Below are 25,976 nucleotides of genomic sequence, written 5' to 3'. Positions count from 1 at the left end.
ATAGCATGTGGCTCATTAATTTGACTGCCCAATTCAAAAAAACGCTTCATCCGTTCGCCCAACTACCCTCGTTTCTATCCAAGCAATGCAGACTGTATATGGACGGTTGTAGGCACACAAGATTTGCTGTCAGCTGAAGTCAAAATACATACATTGGAAACTGAAAAGAGCAAGGATATTGTCACGATTAGAGATACTCTTGCACAAGAAAATGCAAATGTCACTGAACACTCTGGAACAGTTGAGTCGGTGGCTTTCAACGTGACAAATTCCCCAGGAATCTCCGTTGCTTTTCATTCTGATGTCAGTGTGCATGGCTTGGGATTCAAGATATCCCTATCAAGCAGTTCTGATGGTATACAGATTACTGCATGTGGAATTGTAAAGCGAGTCTAAATAGTGTGTACTATTTTTAAAGTATCGATCTGTGAAAGACCTGACAGTGTAGCAAATGGAAGGGTGAGGTGGACAGATTTCCGCCGGAAAGCCATACATTCCTGTTGTCCCGGATACGTCGCTCAAGGTTCTAGTGCAACACAAACTTGCATCAACAGTAGCTGGACTCCATCAGACACAATCATATGCAAACGTGAGTACTAGAACACTCAATGCTTTTAGTAGATTTCTATTATTTGCAAAAATTTGTAGGCGTGACGTCATGTCCTCAATTGCTTCCTCCTAACAACGGCATCATTGTTGGAGGAAACTCTCCTCCTACCCATGTTGGAGCGACAGTTGAGTTTCAGTGTAACCTGGGCTACAATTTTGAAAAAGAAGCTTCCACAGTTCGTGCTGTGTGCAAGTGCACAGGAGAATGGCAGTACACGCCGGTCAAACCATATTGCAAACGTGAGATCAAACCACCTTACTTGACTTTGCAAATCGGCAAATTTTTTTGTGAGCAGTTTTTCAGTGTGGACCTCTTCCTCCATCACCTCAGCCGGGAGGATTCGTTCAAGTCAAAAGTCCACTCGTTCTGGGAACAGTGGCTACTTACAAATGCCCAAAAGAATTTGGTTTGGATGGAATTCCAACTGTTGTTTGTCAAGCGGACGGCTCTTGGTACCCTGTAAGAAAAAGTCATCATCCGCATGAATGCGTAGGTAAGAATAGCACCTAATGTGTAGAGTTGAGCCGTCTCTGGCTTGAGCGAGAGTGTATGTCCCTGAAACTAACAAAAATGTTTGGGTTGGCTTAAGAATTATTTTGAGATGGACGGACGGTAGCATGCGCGTTGAAATATATGGATTAACATATCTCCTTTATCTGTCGATGTGATCGTCTGTCTGTCTGTCTGTCTGTCTGTCTGCCTGTCGTTCTGTCTGTCTATTATTAGTTTGTTAATTACTTTTTGTTTACAAGGACTTATGTGTATTTATAAATTCCTAGCATATGTCCTAGTAGAATTTCTATGAGAATAGATTACATCTGTCTGTCTGTCTTTCTGTCTGTCTGCCTGTCCGTCCGTTTGTTTGTCCGTCTGTCTGTCTGTCTGTGTAACCGTCTGTCTCCATTTGTATCGGTCTGTTGGTTGGTAGTATATTTCAAACATGATCACTATTACAAGCTAAGTAAAGTAGCTAATGCAAAACTGTAAAAGTGGGGTAGATGGTCTATTAGGGCCATTATACCGACCACTCTGTCCGCCTGTCTGTTTGTTTGTCTGTCAGTCTCTGTGTCTTTCTCTCTGTCTGTTTGCCTGTCTGTACGTACGATTTTTTTTCCTGTTTGATTGGCCGTCTGCCTGTTTGCATGACTAATAGAAAATGATTTTATGACATTTAAGTTTCTTTATGCTTTAGCGAATCTTACAACTTGTGATGATCCTGGTACTACTGCAAACGGCAAGCGGAGAGTGGTCTCTTTCGCTCACAGCCTATTTGCAACATTTGGCTGTAACGAAGGCTACGAACAAAAGGGTACGCATTTGCGAACGTGCTTGAAGTCAAATTCTGGCAAAACGTATTGGGGTGGAACTCCAACAGTTTGTAAAGGTATGGAAACATTAACTAGTCTGTTTTTATGAGTAAACACTATAATTGATTTGTAATTTAGATCTATTTAAGAATCCTTCACAACTGGCAGGTCAGTTCAGAGAAGGGTTTTTGGATCGAACAGTCAAATGCAACGACAACAAGAACTCTTCCATTGAGTCTTCTCAATCCTGTAGCAACGCAATCAAAAGCTCTAACGAAGGCTTGTGCAGAGGACGTTCTGTGGTCGTTGGTGAAGGATGCGTTGATCTCATCTTCGCCATTGATTGCTCTAAAAGCATATCTGAACATAACTTCAACTTGAGTCTTGCATTTGTTGCTCGATCTGTCGCGCTGTTTGACATCTCAGCGGGTCAGGCCAGAGTGGCTTTGCTGACTTACGATCACAAGAGACATCGACACTTTAACTTGGGAGAAAAAGAGACGACAGAAGAGACGGTGAAGGCCATTCAAAGTGCCAGCTACTGTGGTGGCGCTACTGCAACTGGTCCGGTTTTGAAACACATTCGCACAAAAATCTTACCTCAGAGCAAATCCGATTGCAAAAGGACGATTTTCCTACTGACTGATGGGAAGAACAATTGGGCCGGGGATCCTAGTGATGAGGCGGAGCAGCTCAAGAACATTAATGGTACTGAAATATACACGATTGCTTACGGAGACAGCGATTTGAACTGGGATGTCCTGAGCCGTCTTGCTTCAAAGAAAGAGTACTTCTTTGCTGTCAGAGAACCAGTGATTTTGAACGAACTTATCAAGAAATCATTTACTTTAAAATTGAGTAAGCCGTCTTGCTTTCGCATGTTTAGAAGATTAAATCGTAATTCTACAGATATTTAGAGTTTTAATAAATATTCAATAATAACTAATGCCTGGCAATAGCAGACAATAGTTTCCACCATATCAATTTTTGTAAATCAATTCCTTATGACTAGATTACTCTGAGCAATGTGGTACAACCAGCGCTCCTGACTGCAGAGCACGCGTCTTTGGCGGTTGCCACTCGTCCAGAGGAGCTTGGCCGTTTCTTGTCTCGATCTACACTCGTCAAAATGGAACTTGGATAATCACGTGTGGTGGAACAATAATAAATGACTGCTGGATTATGTCCGCCGCTCACTGTCTTCAAAACGTACAAGGCGTAAACAATGATGACATTCGAGTGGTAACCGGAGACTCTCAAAGGTACGTAGATGAAGCGGCTGAAACAACGTACAAAGTTTGTGGCATCAAATTACACACGGGCTACAATGGCAGTACATTCGCCAACGACATTATGCTACTGAAGCTTTGCTGTAAAGTTGAGTTTTCAAACTTTGTCAGAAAAGGTTGTCTACCTCAGGCAGGAGACGAGATCTACTACAGACCGGGCGCTCAGTGTGTTGTAGCAGGATGGGGAGGCACGGTACAAAAGAGCGAAAATGAAGTCCTCAGTCTGAAACCATCTACTAGTCTTAAACAAGCCAATCTTCCTGTCGCCGACATCGCAGTTTGTAAAAAGTCGACCAGATATCCAGTTGCGGAAACCTCGTTTTGTGCCGGTGACGGTACTGGGCAGGCGGGAGCTTGCAGGGGAGACAGCGGTGGACCCATCTTTTGCATGAGGAAGGATTCAGATACTTACGTTGTTACTGGGATTGTCAGCTGGGGTAGTGGATGCGGTCTGGCAGGACAATACGGATTCTACACTGACGTCCGGAAGTTGAGGCAATGGATTGAAGACAACGTCGAGGATTGCTCTAGTGATCCTTGCCCAGATTCAGGCGTGAACTTTGTTTAATAATGGAGTGTATAGACATTGCAAATGCAATCGTGTTTATTGCATGTTCTTCATATACTACATGTATCAGTATGTATGTATTAAGACAATATAGACGTGCACGTAACAGTAGTGATCTTTCAAGAAGTGCTTGTTTGTCAGCACGCAGCAAATGTGATGTCTAATGACACAGCGACGCTAAGAGATTAATGGCTTTGAAACTCACGTGTATATACATCGTGCTAGAAGTTCAACTACCAGCTATAGCAAACAGCTACGGAACAACTACCTAGACTATGAGACTATCGGACGTCCCTGGCATTGCTCTTGAAAATCAGCTGTGGAGTAGTAACCGAGTACGGTAGGTAGGCGTGTGCGGCAGTACCGTATACAGCTCTGGTGTGCGGTTTTGTGTTAAGTTAGATTTGTCACCTGTCAACATGCATACACCTACAAGTGGCCTCCACGCCTTGATGCACGAAACTTGTTATTCTGACCTGATCTGAAAAGCAACTAAAAATATTTAGCGAGTGCGGTGCGTGCATTGTAGGCGCAACTCACGCAATCTCTGGTTCCCGGATGGCATTGTTCAAGACCAGACCTTACCAGAGTCTTATACGCTGCCACCAGAATTACACGGTCCGTTTATGTTTCATCAGACTTCAAACGTCAACTTAAATTTTTTCATTTAAAATTTTCTTCTGTAAAGTATCCCGTTGGTACTTGGACCTCGAAAGAGGCTCTCCTAATGAGACACGTTCGAAACGAACGTTTGCATTGAAGTGTGCCCATGTAAAACGATTTTACTGCATATTTTCGTGGTGATTGTCTTAGCGGGTTTAGCGTACGTGATGATACATACAGACAAACAGACAACAGAAGATACATGCAGGTCTGAAACGAGTGTCGGTGGTGCGCATCTGTGAAAACGATGTCTCTCGTCATGGAGCACGCTTTTTTCAGACGGTGTCTAGATATTCTCAAATATTTACAAAATCTATCGAAGTTTTCTGTTGGTAAGTCAGAAAGATCAAACTCTAGTGAATTTTTAGAACACCGGAGAAAGCGATTCTCAGTCAGCTTCAGATATAGAATTGCATTAGTAACGTCGTTATAAAGAAGGTATTTTTATTGGCAAACAAAGAAAAGGAGAATGCCTTTCTAAACTGGACAAATGTTTGTGTAGTAAGCGACTGCTGGCATGGACATTTTTGAAGAGCAGACTATCTTTCAGATCATTTCTATATAAAAACAAACAGAGAGGCAGACAGACAGACAGACAGATAGACAGACAGACAGACAGACAGATAGACAGACAGACAGACAGACAGACAGACAGACAGACAGAAATACATGCAGACAGACAGACAGACAGACAGACAGACAGAAAGACAGACAAACAGACAGACAGACAGACAGACAGACAGACAGACAGACAGACAGACAGACAGACAGACAGACAGACAGACAGACAGAGCATGGCTAAATGCAATCCCTGCAACACAAGGTTTCGCATTCAAACCCTGCGATTTTCGCTTGGCGTCGCTTGTGAGGCTTGGATTGCCCATCTCTCTGTCACATTGGTCAGAGGCATGCAACTGCAGTGCACCACTGGATGACAGCGGATACCACCTACTCACATGCAAGACCGGTGGAGGCCCTATTTGGTCTCACGAATCAATTGCTGGGGTGTGGTCTGAGTGCCTCAGGAGCCTCCAAATCCACCATCGACGGGAGCCAAGGAACAGATATGTCACTTCAGATTGCAGGCCTGACATTGTCATGTTCGATTCTGAATCAGCTTCCAACCTCGACCTGGACATCTCTCTAGACCACCCTTGGAGTGCGGATGCATTTCCAAGCTCTGCTGATAGAACAGGCGTCGCTGCTAAACAACGAGAGAATAGGAAGGCGGCAAAATACAGCCAACAAAAGCTCCCTGGGACTTCAGTTCTCAAAGCCATCCCTTGGTATTCGAACATTTCGGTGCATGGGGAGAAGAGGCCAGGAACTTCTTGCGAAAGCTAGCAGCTTTCTCATCAGACGAAGTTGGTCAGCCAAACGCACCGGAATTTGTGGACTTCTGGCGTAAACGATTTTCAGTGCAGCTGCAAAAGTGCAACGCACGGGTCATTCAGAAGAAATTGAATGTGTTGTGTGGTGGGTGTCAGATTCCCGAGTCACTCAGCACTCAATTCTTTTATCATTAGTGTACTTTTAGTTGTCTCTTTTGCCTCAGAAAATATGTATACACTTACCTATGAACACTATAAAGCATTTAGCTTTAGTCGAGTAGTTTCTGCTGTGATGTATGATAGTGTGATTGTAAGAAATAAATGATTCTTGACAGACAGACAGACAGACAGACAGACAGACAGACAGACAGACAGATAGACTGACCGACAGACAGACAGAGAGTTTATCGACTTCTGGTCCAAAAGCTTTTCTATTCAGCTCCAGAAGTGCAATGCTAGAGTCATCTCTAAAAAGCTATCTTTGATGCCTGAAGACAACAGATGTGACCTCTTTGCCACCCAGTACTTTAGCCACTAGCAGATACTGGAGGCTTTGCTTGCACACTGTAGTTTTTAAGTGTAGTCCTCATTTCGTTTTACACGAGTTTTAATTTTAGCTTAGTATAGTTGATGAACACTACTAGTACTTGGACAGTACATTGTACCTTGCATTGCAAAATGTATCATATATAAAAGTTCAAATATATGTGATTGACAGACAGATAGACAGACAGACAAACAGACAGACAGATAGACAGACAGACAGACAGACAGACAGACAGACAGATAGACAGACAGACAGACAGACACACAGACACACAGACAGACAGACAGACACACAAACAGACAGACAGACACACAGACTACTGGAGAAAGCGAATTGCCATAAAACTGCAGCAATGCAATGCTCGTGTGTTCCAGAAGAAGGCATCTGACATAAATGGCATTCTAGCATAAACAAGGACTTCATGTCCTTATAATTTTATAGAACTTGAAATCTGTATGGTCTCGTAATTAGTCTTTATTTGCTTTTGTACCATAGTTCATGTTTGAAAATATACTACGACAGACAGACAGACAGACAGGAAACTATCACACCTTTTATCTATGAGCTCCAGCAATGTAAAGAACTATCATACTCAGTTTTGCGTACATTAGTTTGTGATGTGTATTGACCCTATTGGGTCTCTTGAACATTCTAAATAGTTTTAGTTGTAATAGCATTCATTTATGAAAATATATGAATTTTGACAGACAGACAGACAGACAGACAGACAGACAGACAGACAGACAGACAGACAGACAGACAGACAGACAGACAGACAGACACACGGATTGACAAACAGACAGACAGACATACGTTGAGCGTCTTAACCTTCTGCATATTCGTCAAAAGGTTGATCCAAAACACCATTTTCTGGATTGTGACAGCAGACCTGAAATATGTATAGTGGCTCCTAAAAAGTAGAGTTAGACATCTCTTTGGCACATCTATGGGCACTTGAAGCTCTTCCAAAAGCAGCCCTAGATGGTGAGACAGCAGCAACTCGAAGAGAAATGCTGAAAATAACAAATACGCCAAAAGGCATGTCCTTGTGGTACTACACTAAATTAAATTCCTCTGGTGATGGAGCACTTTGGTCGATGGGGGCAAGAAATCAAAAAATATTTCAACCAGCTCTCATCAATAGCTATATGGACAACTAAGTGCATACAGAGCGAGTTCAAAAACTACTGGAGGACGCAATTCCCAATTGCGATGCAGCAGTGCTATGCAAAGGTGTTACTGCAGAAGATGAGCAGAGTTCATTACAGTGGTGACTCAGTTAGTGCCATAGTAAATCTGTTAGCTTTTTTAACTGTTTGACTCTTAGTCTTACTTAAAGACCCCTGGGGTCCTAGTTCTAGAACTTGCTGATTTTTAGCGTAGACTGTAATAATGTCTTGTATAAGAAATATATGCTTTGACAAACTGCCAGCCAGCCAGCCAGCCAGCCAGCCAGCCAGCCAGCCAGCCAGCCAGCCAGCCAGCCAGCCAGCCAGCCAGCCAGCCAGCCAGCCAGACAGACAGACAGACAGACAGACAGACAGACAGAGAGGACTTGTGTATATATGTAGGGAGGCTATAGTGTATTAGCAACCGCTTTTCTGGTGCTTGGAATATTGATTAATACAAATCATTTTGTTTTGAACACAGGGAAGTAGCTGCATGCACTACAATTTGCTATTTATACTTACCACGTCATTTCTAAGTGTATGGGCACACCAACCATTACTAATTGACATTTGTTACATTTGTGCTTGTATACTGCAATCGCAGTGTACTGATATCAACACACCATAAGAATTGAATTTTAGAAATCACGATTTTACACGTCTTTAAATATCTAGCCTGCTCGGCCAGGACCATACGCAGAGGGGGTAAGGGGGTCGTATTTATGAACCCTCCTGCAGTAGTTTACGGTCTGCTTTGTCAGCTATTGGTAGTTATAGAAATATACATTCGAGCTATTGATACTTAGTCAGGATGATTGTTTCGTTGTTTGTACGTACAAAAGCACTGTTATTAATTACGTCCCAGTTTCTAACATTTACTCTATTGCATGTGTGATAGAAGAAGTGATAATTGTGCGTACGAGCACTGACGCATACAGGTCCTAAATCCAGGGCCAGGCAATTTCTAAAGACTAAAACATGATAACTTTTCTTTCAACTTTAACCGTAGGGGTGTTAGAAGGCATCAGCCACTACCGCACGTCCAAGGACGTACCACTTTTCATATTTTTGCTAGTCGCCCATTAGCGTAAACTTTTGTCTAGGGCTGCGTGAAGCTAAGTTTTCTCACCTTTCGCCGCTTACGCAAATGTTTTAAGTTATCAAGCTACTCGATATTAAGAGTTATAATATTAAGAGTCGGTGAAGAACGGTAAATATGAGGTGGCAAGTTTTCAGTGTTTTAGTTGTTGAAATAACAATTAGTTAGCGTGCGCTAATTGTCGTTAGACCGTTCATATTTAGAGCGCTAGGCTATACACTTTACCTTTTACTTTCTACGCGCAAGCGAAACATCCCTGGACAAATCCTGCGCTGGCGCCTGTACTACTACATCACACCACATAAGACAATAGCCGGTTGTCAGGATAGTCAGCGCCGGATCCAGGAAATTTTGAAAGAGGGGGTTCACCGTTAGCAGTTATTTATAACATTACTAATTTTCTCTTTCCTAATGAAATTATATGAAATTATTGAACCACGCCTATTGGAAAAGAGGGGTTGCAACCCTTGAACTCCCTCTGGATCCTGCTCTGGTAGTAGTCTCGCGTGGCCAGCCCCTCCTCTTTTCTTTGTTTCGGTAGGCAGGGAGGGTCTGGTGCAGTTGCTTTGATGTCTTCGTGTTGCCGCTTGTACGATAACGTTCATCTAATGACCGGATGTGGTTGGCACTGAGTGGGTGATTATCTCTTATGCAAACTGGCTGGAATTTCCTTCTCGTCTTCTTCCTGCGAATTGTGTTGTCATGTGAGCGACGCAGTCATGTCTCTGCGAATGTGTGACTTCTATGTGTACTTACACAGCACTCAGAGCGTCGACGACAGCCTACACGTAACTTACGAGTGTCGATCAGTCGCCCTGCCTCCTGTTCAGAAGTATGGCGTGTAATCAGTGTCAAAATTACGCCGGTAGTACTACTATTTACTTAGGTCGGTCGGACACTCAATGAGGTCGGTTACTCCGTCAATGAGGTCGGTCGTTAGGCAAACAATGAGGTCGATCGATAAGTCAATGAGGTCGGTCGCTAAGTCTATGAGGTGGATGAGGTCTCCTACTTCATGATATCGGTCTGCTAGCCCTAGACGTCGGTCTGTACATGAGGTCCGTCATGACTCATTGATATGTAACAGTCTTGTAGGCAAATTTATATCAATATCCACCCCCGTACGTGTATAAGTTATTCTAGATCTAAGTTTGGAATGTAGAAACGCTGTACCAAAGAGTTGATCAGTGATTGAAGTGCTAAAGCTGGATCTTGAATCAGTAGGATCAGACCGCACCAGCCAAACACTTCATTCCTACGAGGTTCCGGCACAAGGTACGTAATTAGTATAAATTAATATCACACTTGTTCTGTGCAACTGTCGTTACTACACATGTGTTCAATGAGATGGCAAGATGAGGACTACATACTGGACTGTTGGACTCACTCCACCCACTTTCTTCCTGATGAATCTGGATTGTTAGATACACGATGATTACGAACTGCCCTCTAAAATATGTTGAATAAGATATATGGTAAATTGTAGCATTGCAAATAAGATCCATCTATTTGATTAGTATTGTAACCTCTATCAAAATTGTTGTGTGGCAGTAAGTCAACAGTGTGTGTCTGTGTGTGTGTCTGTGTGTGTGTGTGTGTGTGTGTGTGTGTGTGTGTGTGTGTGTGTGTGTGTGTGTGAGTGTGTATGTGTGTGTGACTGCTGGCACTCATTGGCAGTGTCATTTCATGTAAATTGTACAGTCAGTACAAACTCATTAGTATTACATGCTTTTAGTTCGAGCGATGGTGAGATTGAGAATACTGTAATTTTCTTGAGCAAGAAACTCCCTTGTCTTTGTCACTCAATTGATTGCGTATCTTAAGTAACTGGTATTTAATTGGGGCAGACTTGTGACTGTTGTTGTTAACCTGAACTGTCTGGCTTGCTGCGTTGTAAGTCTTGTGACTGTTACTAATATTCTTGTATGCATTATGATGTTGCAAGTTGTAGCAGAAACTCACTTTGACAACAATGACATTGAACATGTCTATCTGTGTTTTGAAAATGAAATCGAACATTACTTGAGCCATCAAGCTAAGCCTGGTAGTGAAATGTAATCACAGGGATCCAAGCATAACGTTTCTGTTAGTTGTCTGTTGTTACATTAATTAAATTGATGTATATCAACCTAACAACCATTTACCTACCTTGAATATATGTATTTCTTACGATACCTTTGATGACTGTGAGTGACATAATGTATTTGTGTAACAACTATAGCAAACTCAACGTGGGTGAGGCATATGTTCATATTCCTTGATATAAAGAGAGGAACAGATTGTAGTTAGAGTGTTCAGAACAAGTCATTCCTGTTTTAAGTCCAGCAAACTGTGCACCCACTGGAAAAATAGGCATCTTTATTGTGTGTGTTTTAATTTTATTGTTAAAATGGATCATGGATTGATTCTACGTATTTTAGCCTAATGAAAAACTGTGTTCTGTGGCAACAGACTGTCCAGATCAACAACTTCCTGTAATTCTGTCTGTTTGCCATACATTTCTTATGCAAACAAATTAATTGCGGTAACAGCAGAGTACATGATTAATAAACAGGTTCTTCTGCAATAGTTACTAGTATATACAGTAGTGGACAAAAGTATTTGCCGGGTATGTTTTTTGTTGATTTTCATCATATTCTGGCCTACAGAATGGAAATAGGTGCTGATGTGATCACAAATGGATAAGTTAGTTTGTTTTCAAAGGTTGTAATATTGTTTGCATTGAATATGCTTTGATAAGTTGTAATGTAAACTTAATCGGCTTTTAACTAGGTTGTAACTATAATCTTAAATTGCAACAACCAACTGATTTAGACTCAATTCTATACCAATTAGTCTCGATTTTGCCATTGCATGACAAACATTGATCAAGAAGTCGCTTTATTAGTATTTTGTGCTTCCACCCAAATACAGACATACTGAAAAACCCTTGAATTTTCTTGCCCAGCAAATACTTTTGTCCACTACTGTATATACACTTATAAATTATAAATTACTATTTATTAAATCATATTTAAGGTTAAAAATACTACCATAAATACATAAACTGTGCTATAATGTTACTAAATACTTTATTCTAATAAATTAATAATTAGTTCATCAACTACTATCAACTAATTAGCAAAATGTACAAACCTCTGCCGTCTTGTATAATAACTGCATCACGTAAAGCTTTTCTGGAGTCAACAGTTTCTCGAGAAAGTCGATTTCTGCAAAGAAAACGGTTTGTAGCAACCAACATTCCCCGTATTGGGGCTCTCCTTTCACTGCCACTGTTGCTTACTCAGTGTGGTAACTGCTCGCAGAGAAAGCGCGATTCCCACGATCTGTTAGCATAACAACACATTTCGAACTACTAAATCATGATCGTGAGCCATGCGTGCACGTGAGAATGGTCTACCGTGCACGTGCAAGTTAAACTCATCCGGCTATATATCCGGGATGTGTGTGTGAAGTGGACCCAAAAAAAATTTGCCACATGACGTCTAGCTACGACCGACCGCATTGACTTAGCGACCGACCTCATGACGTTTAGGACCGACCTCATTGACGTAGAAACCGACCTCATTGACGTAGAAACCGACCTCATTGAGTGTGCGACCGACCTAATTAAATAGTGGTACTACCGGCGTAGTTCTGACACTGATTACACGCCATAAAGGAGTAACTTACGAGTGTCGAAGTAACGTACGAGAGTCACACAGGGCGACTGATCGACACTCGTAAGTTACGTCTAGGCTGTCGTCGACGCCCTGAGTGCTGCGTAAGTACACATATTCGCAGAGACATGACTGCGTCGCTCACATGACAACACAATTCGCAAGAAGACGAAGAGAAGGAAATTCCAGCCAGTTTGCATAAGAGATAAGTACCCAGTCTGTGCCAGGCACATCCGGTCTTTAGTTGATCGTTTATCGTACAAGCGTCAACACGAAGACATCAAAGCAACTGCACCAGACCCTCCCCGCCTACCGAAAATAGAAAAGGGGAGGGGCTGGTCACGCGAGACTACCCTTGTATTGTACAACAACTTAGTCCCACCCACTACATCTTACTATTAGTACGCTCGCGTCATCCTAGAATCGGTTAGTGTCTGGTAGCTGCTAGCTATGTTGCTGGTTTTCTTTTCTATCGCTCTTCTGATGACATCAGCGGCGTCGCTGGACGAATGTTTCAGGCAGCAGTGCAGCTCAGCTTGCAGCTGCAAAAGTAAGAACAACTAGAAAAGAGTTACTCTAATGCAAGAGTCTCGTTTACTTCCTTCTTGTGTAGCTGAACTGTGTCGTTCTTTTACTAGAAAGAACTTAGAGGCTCCTAGCACTATCATCTCTAGGCTTGCATGCTTGAAGACGCTGTAGTCTTACCAGAGCTGGCTGCGCTCTAGCTCTATTGTTTGTTTTCCGCTTAAAAGGACATAAAGCGGTTTGTGTGGCTTCTCCATTTCGCGACAGGTTGCTTGGTGGCTTCCGGAGTTGTGGTTTGGTTTGGTTTACAGCGCGTGCACGAAGTTCGAATGGCAGGAAACATTCGACTCCTTTGTGTGGTCTAACGAGGAAGGTGACTGACCCTCATTGTTCTTGACAGGTTACGAGCTTTGCGGTGGCAAAATTACAAGAAACCAAATGATAACGCTTCCCACCGATAATGGCCGTTATCGAAATTGCATTCATTGCACTTGGAATATGCGCGTTCGTCAACAGAAGACGGTTCGGTTACATTTCGAGCAGTTTGATCTCGGAGAAGGAGACTGGGTAAAGGTCTATGACGGGTCCAAGTCAAAAACGACTGAAATAATCAGGTGGGACTCGTACGCATCTCCTGTTGACGTCGTGTCGTCTGGACACAGAATGGTGGTGGAGTTCAGGTCAAATGCATGTGAAGAGAAGTCGGGAATTCGCGCAGTAATGAAAAGAAATAGTAAGACAACATGAGTTAATAGAAAATGTAAATCTAAAGAAAATTGAGCTAAAGTACAGAAATTATTACTGACAAATTGGTGGCAGCATTGAAGTTTGTATATTATAATTTCCCAGATAAATAGACTAAGTTGAAAAATGATAATAATAAATTATCGATTTGTTTATAGATTGTGGCTCATTAATTCGACTGCCCAACTCAAAAAAACGCTTCATCCGTTCGCCCAACTACCCTCGTTACTATCCACGCAATGCAGACTGTTTATGGACGGTTGTAGGCAAACAAGATTTGCTGTCAGCTAGAGTCAACATAGATACATTGGAAACTGAAAATGGAAAGGACATTGTTACGATTAGAGATACTCTTGCACAAGAAAATGCAAATGTCACTAAACACTCTGGAACAGTTGAGTCCGTTGGTTTCAACGTGAAAAATTCTCCAGGAATCTCGGTTATTTTTCGTTCTGATGTCAGTGTGCATGGCTTGGGATTCAAGATAGTTCTATCAAGCAGTTCTGATGGTATACAGGTTAATGCATGTGGATTTGTAAAACGAGTGTAAACAGTGTGTACCATTTTTACAGTATCGATTTGTGAAAGACCTGACAGTGTAGCAAATGGAAGGGTGAGGTTGACTGATTTCCGCCGGAAAGCCATACATTCTTGTTGTCCCGGATACGTCGCCCAAGGTTCTAACGCAACACAAACTTGCATCGACAGTCGCTGGACTCCATCAGACACAATCACATGCAAACGTGAGTACTAGAACACTCAATGCTTTTAGTAGATTTCTATTTTTTGCTAAAATTTGTAGGCGTGACGTCATGTCCTCAATTGCTTCCTCCTAACAACGGCATCATTGTTGGAGGAAACTCTCCTTCTACCAACTTTGGAGCAACAGTTGAGTTCCAGTGTAACCTGGGCTACAATTTTGAAGCAGAAGCTTCCACAGTTCGTGCTGTATGCAAGTGCACTGGAGAATGGCAGTACGCGCCGGTCAAACCATATTGCAAACGTGAGATCAAACCACCGCACTTGATTTTGCAAATAAGAAAATTTGTTGTGTGCAGTTTTTCAGTGTGGACCTCCTCCTCCATCACCTCAGCCGGGAGGATTCGTTCAAGTCAAAAGTCCACTCGTTCTGGGAAAAGTGGCTACTTACAAATGCCCCAAGGGATTTGGTTTGGATGGAATTCCAACTGTTGTTTGTCAAGCGGACGGCTCTTGGTACCCTGTAAAGAAAAGTCATCATCCGCACGAATGCGTAGGTAAGAATAGCTTATAATGTGTAGGGTTGATACGTCTCTGGCTTGAGCTCGAGTGTATGTCCCTGAAACTAACAAAAATGTTTGGGTCGGCTGAAGAATTGTTGTGAGATGGACGTTCGTTAGCGTGCGCGTTGAAATATGTGGATCAACAAATGTAATCTTTCTGTCGATCTGATTAAATGTTGGTCTGTCTGTCTGTCTGTCTGAGTGTCTCTCTGTACCCTGTTTGTCTGTCTGTTTGTGTGTCTGTCTGTCTGTCCGTCCGTCCGTCCGTCCGTCTGTCTGTCCGTCTGTCTGTCTCTGCGTCTGTCTTACTGTCTGTATCTCTGTCTAGCGGTTTGTCGGTTGGTAGTTTATTTGAAACATGATCACTATTACAGGCTAAGTAAAGTGGATAGTGAGAAACTTTAAATGTGATGTTGATAGGCTCAATAGGGCCACTATACCGACCATTCTGTCTGTCCCTGTATTTGTTTGTCATTTAGTCTGTGTGTCTTTCTCTCTCTCTGTTTGTCTGACTGTAAGTTTTTGTTTGTTTCCATGTCTGTTTAGTCATCTGTCTGTCTGCATGACTACTAGCAAATGATTTTATGACATTTAAGTTTCTTTACGCTTTAGAAAATCTTGCAACTTGTGATGATCCTGGTACTCCTGTAAACGGCAAGCGAAGAGTTGTCTCTTTCGCTCACAACCAGGTTGCAACATTTGACTGTAACGAAGGCTACGAACAAGAGGGTACTCGTTTGAGAACGTACTTGATGTCAAATTCTGGCAAAACGTATTGGAGTGGATTTCCAACAGTTTGTAAAGGTATGAAAACATTAACTAGTATGTTTATAAGAGTAAACACTATAATTGTTTTGTAATTTAGATCTATTTAAGAATCCTTCTCAACTGGCAGGTCAGTTCAGAGTAGGGTTTTTGGATCGAACTCTCAAATGCAACGACAAGAAGAACTCTTCCATAGAGTCTTTTCAAGCTAGTAGCAACGCAACCAAAAGCCTCAACGGAGGCTTGTGCAGAGGACGTTCTGTGGTCGTTGGTGAGGGATGCGTGGATCTCATCTTCGCCATTGATTGCTCTAACAGCATATCTGAACATAACTTCAACTTGAGTCTTGCATTTGCTGCTCAAGTTGTAGCACAGTTTAACATCTCAGCGGATCAGGCCAGAGTGGCTTTGCTTACTTACGATCACAGGATACATCTTAACTTTAACTTGGGAGATAAAAAGACGAAAAACCAGACGGTTGAGGCCATTAAAAGTGCCGGCTACTGCGATGGCGCAATGGCAACTGGTCCAGTTTTGAAATTCATGCGCACAGAAATCTTGTCTAAGAGCAGACTCAATTGCAAAAGGGTGATTTTTCTACTGACTGGTGGGAAGAATAATTGGTCAGGAGATCCTATTGATGAGGCGGAGCAGATTAAGAACATTACTGATACTGAAATATACACGATCTCTTACGGAGATAGCGATTTGCACTGGAATGTCTTAAGCCGTCTTGCTTCAAAGAAAGAGTACTTTTTTGCCGTCAGAGAACCAGTGATTCTGAACGAACTTATCAAGAAGTCATTCACTTTAAAATTGAGTAAGTCGTCTTGCTTTCGCATGTTCAGAAGCTTAAATCTTAATGTTACAGATATTTAGGGTTTTAATTAATATTCAATAATTACTAATGCCTGGCAATAGCAGACAATAGTTTCCAACATATCAATTTTTGTAAATCAATTGCTTATTTTCCACTTTAGATTACTCTGAGCAGTGTGGTACAACCAGCGCTTCGGACTGCAGGGCACGCGTCTTTGGCGGTTGCCATTCGTCCAGAGGAGCTTGGCCGTTTCTTGTCTCGATCTACACTCGTCATAATGGAACTTGGATAATCACGTGTGGTGGAACAATAATAAATGACTGCTGGATTATGTCCGCTGCTCACTGTTTTTATGGCTTACAAGGCATAAGCAATGATGACATTCGAGTGGTAACCGGAGACTCTCAAAGGTACGTAGATGAAGCGACGGAAACAACGTACAATGTTTGTGGTATCAAACTACACAAGGGCTTCAATGGCTTTACATTCGCAAATGACATTATGCTACTGAAGCTCTGCTGCAAAGTGGAGTTTTCACCCTTTGTCAGAAAAGGTTGTCTACCTCAGGCAGGAGACGAGCTCTACTACAGACCGGGCGCTCAGTGTGTTGTAGCAGGATGGGGAGGCACGGTACAAAAGAGTGCAACGGGAGTCCTCAGTCTGAGACCTTCTACTAGTCTTAAACAAGCCAATCTTCCTGTCGCAGACATCGAAACTTGTAAAAGGTCGACCAGATATCCAGTGGCGGAAACCTCGTTTTGTGCCGGTGACGGTACTGGACAGGCAGGACCTTGCAGGGGAGACAGCGGTGGACCCATCTTTTGCATGAGAAAGGATTCAGACACTTACGTTGTTACTGGCATTGTCAGCTGGGGTAGTGGATGCGGTCTGGCAGGACAATACGGGTTCTATACAGACGTCCGGAAGTTGAGTCAATGGATTGAAGACAACGTCGAGGATTGCTCTAGTGATCCTTGCCCAGACTCAGACGTGAACTTAGTTTAATAGTGGAGTGTATAGACATTGCAAAATACAGTCGTGTTTATTGCATGTTCTTCATATACTACATGTATCAGTATGTATGTTTTTAAGACACTATAGACGTGCACGTAACAGTAGTGATCTGTAAGTGAAGTACTTGTTTGTTAGCAGGCAGTAAATGTGATGTCTAATGACATAACGACGATAAGAGATTTATGGCTTTGAAACTCACGTGTATATATATCATGCTAGAAGTTCAACTACCAGCTGTAGCAAACAACTACTGAACAACTACACAAACAATAAAAGACTATCAGACGACTCTAGATAACATTGCCCTTGAAAACCATCTGTGGAGTAGTAACTGGACACGCGAGGTTAGCATTTGCGCCAAAGCCGTAGACGTCTCTGGTGAGCTCGGTTGTGTTTGGCGCCTATCAACATGCATACGCCTACATGTGGCCTCCACGCTTTGACGCACGAAACTCGTTAATCTGATCTGATCTGAGAAGAAATTAAAAAAAATATCTAGCGAGTGCAGTCCGTGCTTTGTGGGCGCAACTCAAGCAATCTCTGGTTCTCGGATGGTTTCTCTCAAGACCAGACAAACGTTACCAGAGTCTAAAACGCTGCCACCAGAATAATACGGCCCGCTTATTTTTCATCGAAAGTCAAACGTCAATAGACAGGTTTGTTATGCAAAATTTGTACCGCTAGAGTATATAATTTCGCTTCAGTACTTGGACCTAGAAAGGGGCTCTCCTAATTAGACACGTTTCTTCGAAAAGCCCGTTTGCGTTGGGGTGTGCCCATGAAACGCGGTCTTTACGCATATATTTGTGGTGATTGTCTTAGCGGTTTTGCTGTGAGTAATTGATGATACACAAAGACAAACCGACAAACTAACAGAAGACACATGCAGTTCTAAAACGAGAGTGGATTGCGTCCCTATGTAAAAGGATGTTTGTCGTCATGGAGCACGCGTTTTTGAATAATGAGGTCTAGATAGTCTCAAATAGTTACAAAATATATGGAAGTCTTCTGTTGATGAGCCAGGAAGACCACATGTTAGTGAAATATTGAATCACAGGGAAAGCGATTCTCAGTCAGCTTCAGAATTGCAATAGTAACAGCATCATGAAGAAGATATCTTCATTGTCAGGCAAAGAAGAATGCCTCAATAAACTGGACAGAATGCTTAATGTGAACGACTGATGGCATTGAACTTTTTGAAGTGCAGATTATCTTTTAGGTCATTTTCGTATAACAACAGACAGACAGACAGACAGACAGACTAACAGTCAGAAGACAGACAGACAGACAGACTAACAGTCAGAAGACAGACAGACAGACAGACAGACAGACAGTATTTAGTTGCTTTGCTTAGATAGTTTATAATAGATCAATGTTTGAAAATATATGTATTGACATACATACATACATACATACATACAAACATACATACATACATACAGACAGGCAGGGAGGCAGACAAGCAGCCAGGCAGGCAGGAAGACAGGCAGACAGCCAGGCAGACTGACAGACAAGAAGACAGACAGAGAGACAGACGGACAGAGAGGCCCTTTGTATATACGTAGGGATGCAATACTGTAGTCATCGGCATAGCGTCGGAGGGGGGGGAGTGAGCTGTTGGGAGGGGAGTTGTGGGGAGCTGGGGGAGGGAGCTGGGGGAGGAGAGGTGGGGGAGTGAGCTGGGGGAGGGGAGCTGGGGAGGACATTTTGGGCGTGTCACTTCGCTTCAAACAAGAATATCATTACATGTTACTAAGCAGTGACAGTCCTCTTAATCTCAGAGTAGTATGTTGACGATCGACGACAACGCTTACTATTCTCTGTGACAATACACATCATCATTACAGTATGATAAAACTAGTGTCGACAAGTCGTGGACACTTAAGGAGAATAGAATTTCCTGCGGCTCCGCTACCTAATGATTTGCTTGCACTCCACGGTACTTTCTCCACAGGTTTATTCTACGTATTAATTAAAAAACTATATCTAGACCTATATTGCTCACTAGATTACAAAATGCTAAAATTGGTCAACGTCGTTTGCACTGAATTGGTCTTCTAGATTCTATTGTCATCGAGATGCCATTTAATTTTGAAGATTGTAGCGAGCCATGAAACCTTTTTTGACAAGGACTGTAAGTGCGCAAAAAGTGGTGGGGCTGACTCGCTGCTGAGACTTCGGCTCCGGTCTTTGATATTCAAAATTTGAAGACGCCCCCGAAAAGTGGTGGGGCATCAGCCCCCTCTAGCCCCTATTACGCGACGCCGCTATTTTCATGCACTCCTTTATACGCACACTGACGGTACTCAGTCCCACATGTACAGTTTATTTGTAACCTGAGAATGATACTAATTTTCTTAGATATCTACAAACTGCGAGCCAGAAAGTAGAAATTGGGCGTGGCTTTGTGTGAAAAATGGGCGTGGGTCTGCGGCCTAATTTATCAGCCTCCAAAACTTCAGAACCACGCTAACCCGGTGCTATAGTAGCAGCCGGTTTTCTAGTGCTTGCAATTTTAATTAACACAAATCTTTTTTATCTGAACACGGGAGTTACTTGCGTGCGCTACACTCTGCTATTTATTGTTACCACGTCATTTCTACGTGTATTGGCAAACCAACACCTACTAATTGACATTAACTTTTGTTACTTTTGTGTTTGTATTGCAATCGCAGTGTCCTGATATCAGGACACCAATAGAATATAATTTATATAGATCACTGTTTCACACGTGTATATATATATATATATATATATATATATATCCATAACCAGCCTGGTCAGGCTCGTACGTAGACGGGGTTAAGGGGTCGTATTTATAAACCCTCCTGCAGCAGTTAGAGGTCCTCTTTGTCAGCTACTGGGAGTCATAATAATATACATACGAGCTATTGATACGAGGTCCAAATGATGACAAAATAACCTATCTTTTTCCGTTGTTTGAACGCACAAAAGCACAGTTATTAGATACGTCCCATTTTCTAACATACACTCTATTGCATGTATGATTGAGGTAATGATAGTGGTGCTTAGAGACAATCTTGCAAGCAGGTACTGATTTTGAGGCCAGGCAATTTCTAGAGACTAAAACAGGATAAGTTTTTTCGCAACTTTAAATGTAGGGGCGTTAGAGGGGCATCAGCCGCTGCCGTACGTAAATGGACGTACCACTGTTTTTCATATCCTTTTGCTAGTCCCCCATTAGCGTAAACTTTCGTTTAGGGTTATGTGAAGATAAATTTTGCCACGTTCCGCCATGTAAATGTTCTAAGTTATCAAGCTGCTCGATATTCAGAGTTAAAATATTAGGTGTCAGTGAAAAACCATTAAGATTAAGTGGCATGTTTTCAGTGTTAGTTGTTGAAATAAAACTTTGTTAGCGTGCGCTAATTTTTGTTCGATCGTTAGCGCCCTAGGCTATACACTTTACCTTTACTTCCTACACCTCTGAATGGGTCCACTTTTATTCCAAGCGAACCCTTCCGGGACAAATTCCGCGTACGTGCTTGTACAGCTACATCACACTAGACCATCAGACAATAGACAGTTGTTGGTAGTACAACAACTTAGACCCGCCCACTACATCTTATCAACATGCTCGCGTCATCTTATTATCGCTTAGAGTCTGCTAACTGGTAGCTATGTCGCTGGTTTTCTTTTGCATCGCTCTTCTGATGACATCAACGGCGTCGCTAGACGAATGTTCCATGCAGCAGTGCAGCTCAGCTTGCAGCTGCAATAGTAAGAACAACTAGAAAAGAGTTACTCGAATGCAAGAGTCTTGTTTACTTGCTTCTTGTTGGGCTGAACTGTGTCGTTCTTTTATTTGAAAGAAATTAGAGACTTCTAGCTCTATCACCTAGGCTTGCATGCTTGCACACGCTGTAGTCTTACGAAAGCTGCACTTCAGTTCAATTGTCTGTTTTCCGTTTCAATTAGACACGTACTGGTTTGCGTGGCTTCTGCACGTCGTACGGATTGCTTGGTGGATTCCGGGGATTTTGGTCGGGTTAGGGTTACTTTACAACACGTGCACGAAGTGAGAACGACAGGAAACATTCGACTCCTTTGTGTGATCAAACGAGGAAGGTTGACTGACTATACGCTCTTTGTTCTTAATTGTTAGGGTACGTGCAGTGCGGTGGCAAAATTACGGGATCAAGCCAAAAAATTTCGCTTCCTGCTGCTAACGGCCGTTACAGAAAATGCGTTCATTGTACTTGGAATATACGTGTTCGTCAACAAGACACGGTTCGGTTGCATTTTGAGCAGTTTGATCTCGGAGAAGGAGACTGGGTAAAGGTCTATGACGGGTCCAAATCAAAAGTATCTGAAATAATCAGGTGGGACTCCTACGCCTCTCCTGTTGACGTCGTGTCGTCTGGACACAAAATGGTAGTGGAGTTCAGGTCAAACGCATGTGGAGAGAAGTCAGGAATTCACGCAGTAATGGAAATAAACAGTAAGAAAATAAGAGCTATGATAAAATGTAAATCTAGAAATTCAGCCAAAATTAAGTTAAAGAAATTATTAGTGACAAATTTGTGGCAGCATCAAATTTTGTAACCTAATTTTCTATAGAAGTATATTAAGATAAAAAGAGATTAGCTAAAAATCATTAAAATTTTTATAGCATGTGGCTCATTAATTCAACTGCCCAACTCAGGAAAACGGATTATTCGTTCGCCCAAATACCCTAGTTTCTACCCAAGCAATGCAGACTGTTTATGAACGGTTGTAGGCAAACAAGATTTGCTATCAGCTGAAGTCAACATAATTTACTTCAAAACCGAAGGAAGCAAGGATATCGTTACGATTAGAGATACTCTTGGACAAGAAAATGGAAATGTCATAGAACTCTCTGGAACAATTGAGTTCGTAGTTTTCATTGTGAAAAATTAACCGGGAATCTCAGTTGCTTTTTGGTCTGACGTCAGTGTTAATGACGTTGGATTCAAGATAGCCATATCAAGCCGTTCTGATGGTGTATACGCGTAAAGCATGTACATGGAGTTGTAAAATGAGTCTAAATAGTGTATACTGTTTTACAGTTTCGATCTGTGAAAGACCTAGCAGTGTAGCAAATGGAAAGGTGAGGTGGACTGATTTCCGCCGGAAAGCCATACATTCCTGTTGTCCCGGATATGTCACAATTGGTAATAATGCAACCCAAACTTGCGTCGGCAGTCGCTGGACTCCATCAGACACAATCACATGCAAACGTGAGTAATAAAATACGTAACTTTTTTAGTATGTGTCTTTTTTTAAAAATTTTAGGCGTGACGTCATGTCCTCAATTGCTTCCTCCAAACAACGGCATCATTGTTGGAGGAAAATCTCCTCCTACCCACGTTGGAGCGACAGTTGAGTTTCAGTGTAACCTGGACTACAATTTTGAAAAAGAAGCTTCCACAGTTCGTGCTGTGTGCAAGTGCACAAGAGAATGGCAGTACACGCCGGTCAAACCATATTGCAAACGTGAGATCAAACCACCTTACTTGATTTTGCAAATCGGTAAATTTTTTTGTGTGCAGTTTTTCAGTGTGGACCTCTTCCTCCATCACCTCAGCCGGGAGGATTCGTTCAAGTCAAAAGTCCACTCGTTCTGGGAACAGTGGCTACTTACAAATGCTCAAAAAGATTTGGTTTGGATGGGATTCCAACTGTTGTTTGTCAAGCGGACGGCTCTTGGTACCCTGTAAGGAAAAGTCATCATCCGCACCAATGCGTAGGTAAGAATAGCACCTAATGTGTAGAGTTGAGCCGTCTCTGCCTTGAACGAGAGTGTGTGTCCCTGAAACTAGCAAGAATGTTTTGGGTTGGCTTAAGAATTGTTGTGAGATGGACGGACGGTAGCATGCGCGTTGAAATATATGGATTAACATATCTCCTTTATCTGTCGATCTGATCATCTGTCTGTCTGTCTGTCTGTCTGTCTGTCTGTCTATTATTAGTTTGTTAATTACTTTTTGTTTACAAAGACTTATGTGAATTTATAGAATCCTAGCATATGTCCTAGTAGAATCTCTATGAGAATAGATTACATGTGTCTGTCTGTCTGTCTGTCTGTCTGTCCGTCCGTCCGTCCGTCCGTCCGTCCGTCCGTCCGTCCGTCCGTCCGTTTGTCTGTCTGTCTGTGTGACTGTCTGTCTCCATTTGTATCGGTCTGTTGGTTGGTAGTATATTTCAAACATGATCACAATTACAGGCTAAGTAAAGAAGCAAATGAAAAACAGTAAAAGTGGGGTAGATGGTCTATTAGGGCCATTATACCGACCAATCTGTTCGCCTGTCTGTTTGTTTGTTTGTCACTCTGTGTGTCTTTCTCTCTGTCTGTTTGTCTCTCTACGTACGTTTTTTTTTCCTGTTTGCTTGGTCGTCTGCCTGTTTGCATGACTACTAGAAAATGATTTTATGACATTTAAGTTTCTTTATGCTTTAGCAAATCTTACAACTTGTGATGATTCTTGTACTCCTGCAAACGGCAAGCAGAGAGTGGTCTCTTTCGCTCACAGCCAGTTTGCAACATTTGGCTGTAACGACGGCTACGAACAAAAGGATACGCATTTGAGAACGTGCTTGAAGTCAAATTCTGGCAAAACGTATTGGAGTGGAACTCCAACAGTTTGTAAACTAGTTTGTTTTTATGAGTAAACACTGTAATTGATTTGTAATTTAGATCGATTTAAGAATCCTTCTCAACTGGCAGGTCAGTTCAGAGAAGGGTTTTTGAATCGAACAGTCAAATGCAACAACAACAAGAACTCTTCCATAGATTCTTCGCAATCTGGTAGCAACGCAACCAAAAGCTCTAACGAGGGCTTGTGCAGAGGACGTTCTGTGGTCGTTGGCGAGGGATGCGTTGATCTCATCTTCGCCATTGATTGCTCTAAAAGCATATCTGAACATAACTTCAACTTGAGTCTTGCATTTGCTGCTCGATCTGTCGCGATGTTTGACATCTCAGCGGGTCAGGCCAGAGTGGCTTTGCTGACTTACGATCACAAGAGACATCGACACTTTAACTTGGGAGAAAGAAAAGACGACAGAAGAGACGGTTGAGGCCATTCAAAGTGCCAGATACTGTGGTGGCGCTACTGCAACTGGTCCGGTTTTGAAACACATTCGCACAAAAATCTTACCTCAGAGTAAATCCGATTGCAAAAGGGCGATTTTCCTACTGACTGATGGGAAGAACAATTGGGCAGGGGATCCTAGTGATGAGGCGGAGCAGCTCAAGAACATTAATGGTACTGAAATATACACGATCGCTTACGGAGATAGCGATTTGAACTGGGATGTCCTGAGCCGTCTTGCTTCAAAGAAAGAGTACTTCTTTGCTGTCAGAGAACCAGTGATTTTGAACGAACTTATCAAGAAATCATTTACTTTAAAATTGAGTAAGCCGTCTTGCTTTTGCATGTTTAGAAGATTAAATCGTAATTCTACAGATATTTAGAGTTTTAATAAATATTCAATAATTACTAATGCCTGGCAATAGCAGACAATAGTTTCCACCATATCAATTTTTGTAAATCAATTCCTTATGACTAGATTACTCTGAGCAGTGTGGTACAACCAGCGCTCCTGACTGCAGAGCACGCGTCTTTGGCGGTTGCCATTCGTCCAGATGAGCTTGGCCGTTTCTTGTCTCGATCTACACTCGTCAAAATGGAACTTGGATAATCACGTGTGGTGGAACAATAATAAATGACTGCTGGATTATGTCCGCCGCTCACTGTCTTCAAAACGTACAAGGCGTAAACAATGATGACATTCGAGTGGTAACCGGAGACTCTCAAAGGTACGTAGATGAAGCGATTGAAACAACGTACAAAGTTTGCGGCATCAAAGTACACACGGGCTACAATGGCAGTACATTCGCCAACGACATTATGCTACTGAAGCTTTGCTGTAAAGTTGAGTTTTCAAACTTTGTCAGAAAAGGTTGTCTACCTCAGGCAGCAGACGGGATCTACTACAGACCGGGCGCTCAGTGTGTTGTAGCAGGATGGGGAGGTACGGTCCAAAAGAGCGAAAATGAAGTCCTCAGTCTGAAACCATCTACTAGTCTTAAACAAGCCAATCTTCCTGTCGCCGACATCGCAGTTTGTAAAAATTCAACCAGATATCCAGTTGCGGAAACCTCGTTTTGTGCCGGTGACGGTACTGGACAGGCGGGAGCTTGCAGGGGAGACAGCGGTGGACCCATCTTTTGCATGAGGAAGGATTCAGATACTTACGTTGTTACTGGGATTGTCAGCTGGGGTAGTGGATGCGGTCTGGCAGGACAATACGGATTCTACACTGACGTCCGGAAGTTGAGGCAATGAATTGAAGACAACGTCGAGGATTGCTCTAGTGATCCTTGCCCAGATTCAGGCGTGAACGTTGTTTAATAATGGAGTGTATCGAGACATTGCAAATGCAATCGTGTTTATTGCATGTTCTTCATATACTACATGTATCAGTATGTATGTATTAAGACAAGATGGACTTGCACGTAACAGTAGTGATCTTTCAGTGAAGTGGTTGTTTGTTAGCACACAGCAAATGTGATGGCTAATAACACAGCGACGCTAAGAGATTAAGTGCTTTGAAACT

The 25,976-nt window shown here is 42.4% G+C and overlaps 4 protein-coding genes across 4 annotated transcripts; all 4 read left to right on the top strand.

Annotated features, from left to right (window-relative positions):
- Nucleotides 1-2,189: 2,189 nt before the first annotated feature.
- Nucleotides 2,190-3,886, top strand: LOC134176515 (acrosin-like; the record flags this gene model as incomplete). Its single annotated transcript, XM_062643182.1, has 2 exons — nucleotides 2,190-2,775; nucleotides 2,930-3,886. Coding segments are annotated over 2 exons (1,431 nt in total), but the record flags the coding sequence as incomplete, so codon positions are not given.
- An 8,792-nt stretch (nucleotides 3,887-12,678) lies between these two features.
- On the top strand, nucleotides 12,679-17,567 carry LOC134198165 (complement C2-like). Its single transcript, XM_062667499.1, has 9 exons — nucleotides 12,679-12,792; nucleotides 13,168-13,500; nucleotides 13,670-14,020; nucleotides 14,084-14,254; nucleotides 14,314-14,514; nucleotides 14,570-14,767; nucleotides 15,386-15,577; nucleotides 15,639-16,358; nucleotides 16,519-17,567. Exons 1-9 carry the CDS (start codon nucleotides 12,693-12,695, stop codon nucleotides 17,361-17,363), a joined length of 3,111 nt encoding a protein of 1,036 aa, XP_062523483.1. The 5' UTR covers nucleotides 12,679-12,692; the 3' UTR covers nucleotides 17,364-17,567.
- A 3,446-nt stretch (nucleotides 17,568-21,013) lies between these two features.
- On the top strand, nucleotides 21,014-25,058 carry LOC134176514 (CUB and sushi domain-containing protein 1-like). Its single transcript, XM_062643181.1, has 9 exons — nucleotides 21,014-21,113; nucleotides 21,499-21,834; nucleotides 22,424-22,594; nucleotides 22,650-22,850; nucleotides 22,907-23,104; nucleotides 23,815-24,000; nucleotides 24,052-24,342; nucleotides 24,410-24,726; nucleotides 24,927-25,058. Exons 1-9 carry the CDS (start codon nucleotides 21,014-21,016, stop codon nucleotides 25,056-25,058), a joined length of 1,932 nt encoding a protein of 643 aa, XP_062499165.1.
- Nucleotides 24,208-25,908, top strand: LOC134198484 (coagulation factor X-like). The gene is made up of 2 exons (XM_062667893.1): nucleotides 24,208-24,772; nucleotides 24,927-25,908. Exon 2 carries the CDS (start codon nucleotides 25,097-25,099, stop codon nucleotides 25,703-25,705), a length of 609 nt encoding a protein of 202 aa, XP_062523877.1. The 5' UTR covers nucleotides 24,208-24,772; nucleotides 24,927-25,096; the 3' UTR covers nucleotides 25,706-25,908.
- The last annotated feature ends 68 nt before the right edge of the window (nucleotides 25,909-25,976 follow it).

Source organism: Corticium candelabrum, chromosome 2 (assembly GCF_963422355.1).
Source record: "Corticium candelabrum chromosome 2, ooCorCand1.1, whole genome shotgun sequence".
Classification (NCBI taxonomy): Eukaryota; Metazoa; Porifera; class Homoscleromorpha; order Homosclerophorida; family Plakinidae; genus Corticium; species Corticium candelabrum.
This window is presented reverse-complemented; position numbering and strand designations above follow the sequence as displayed.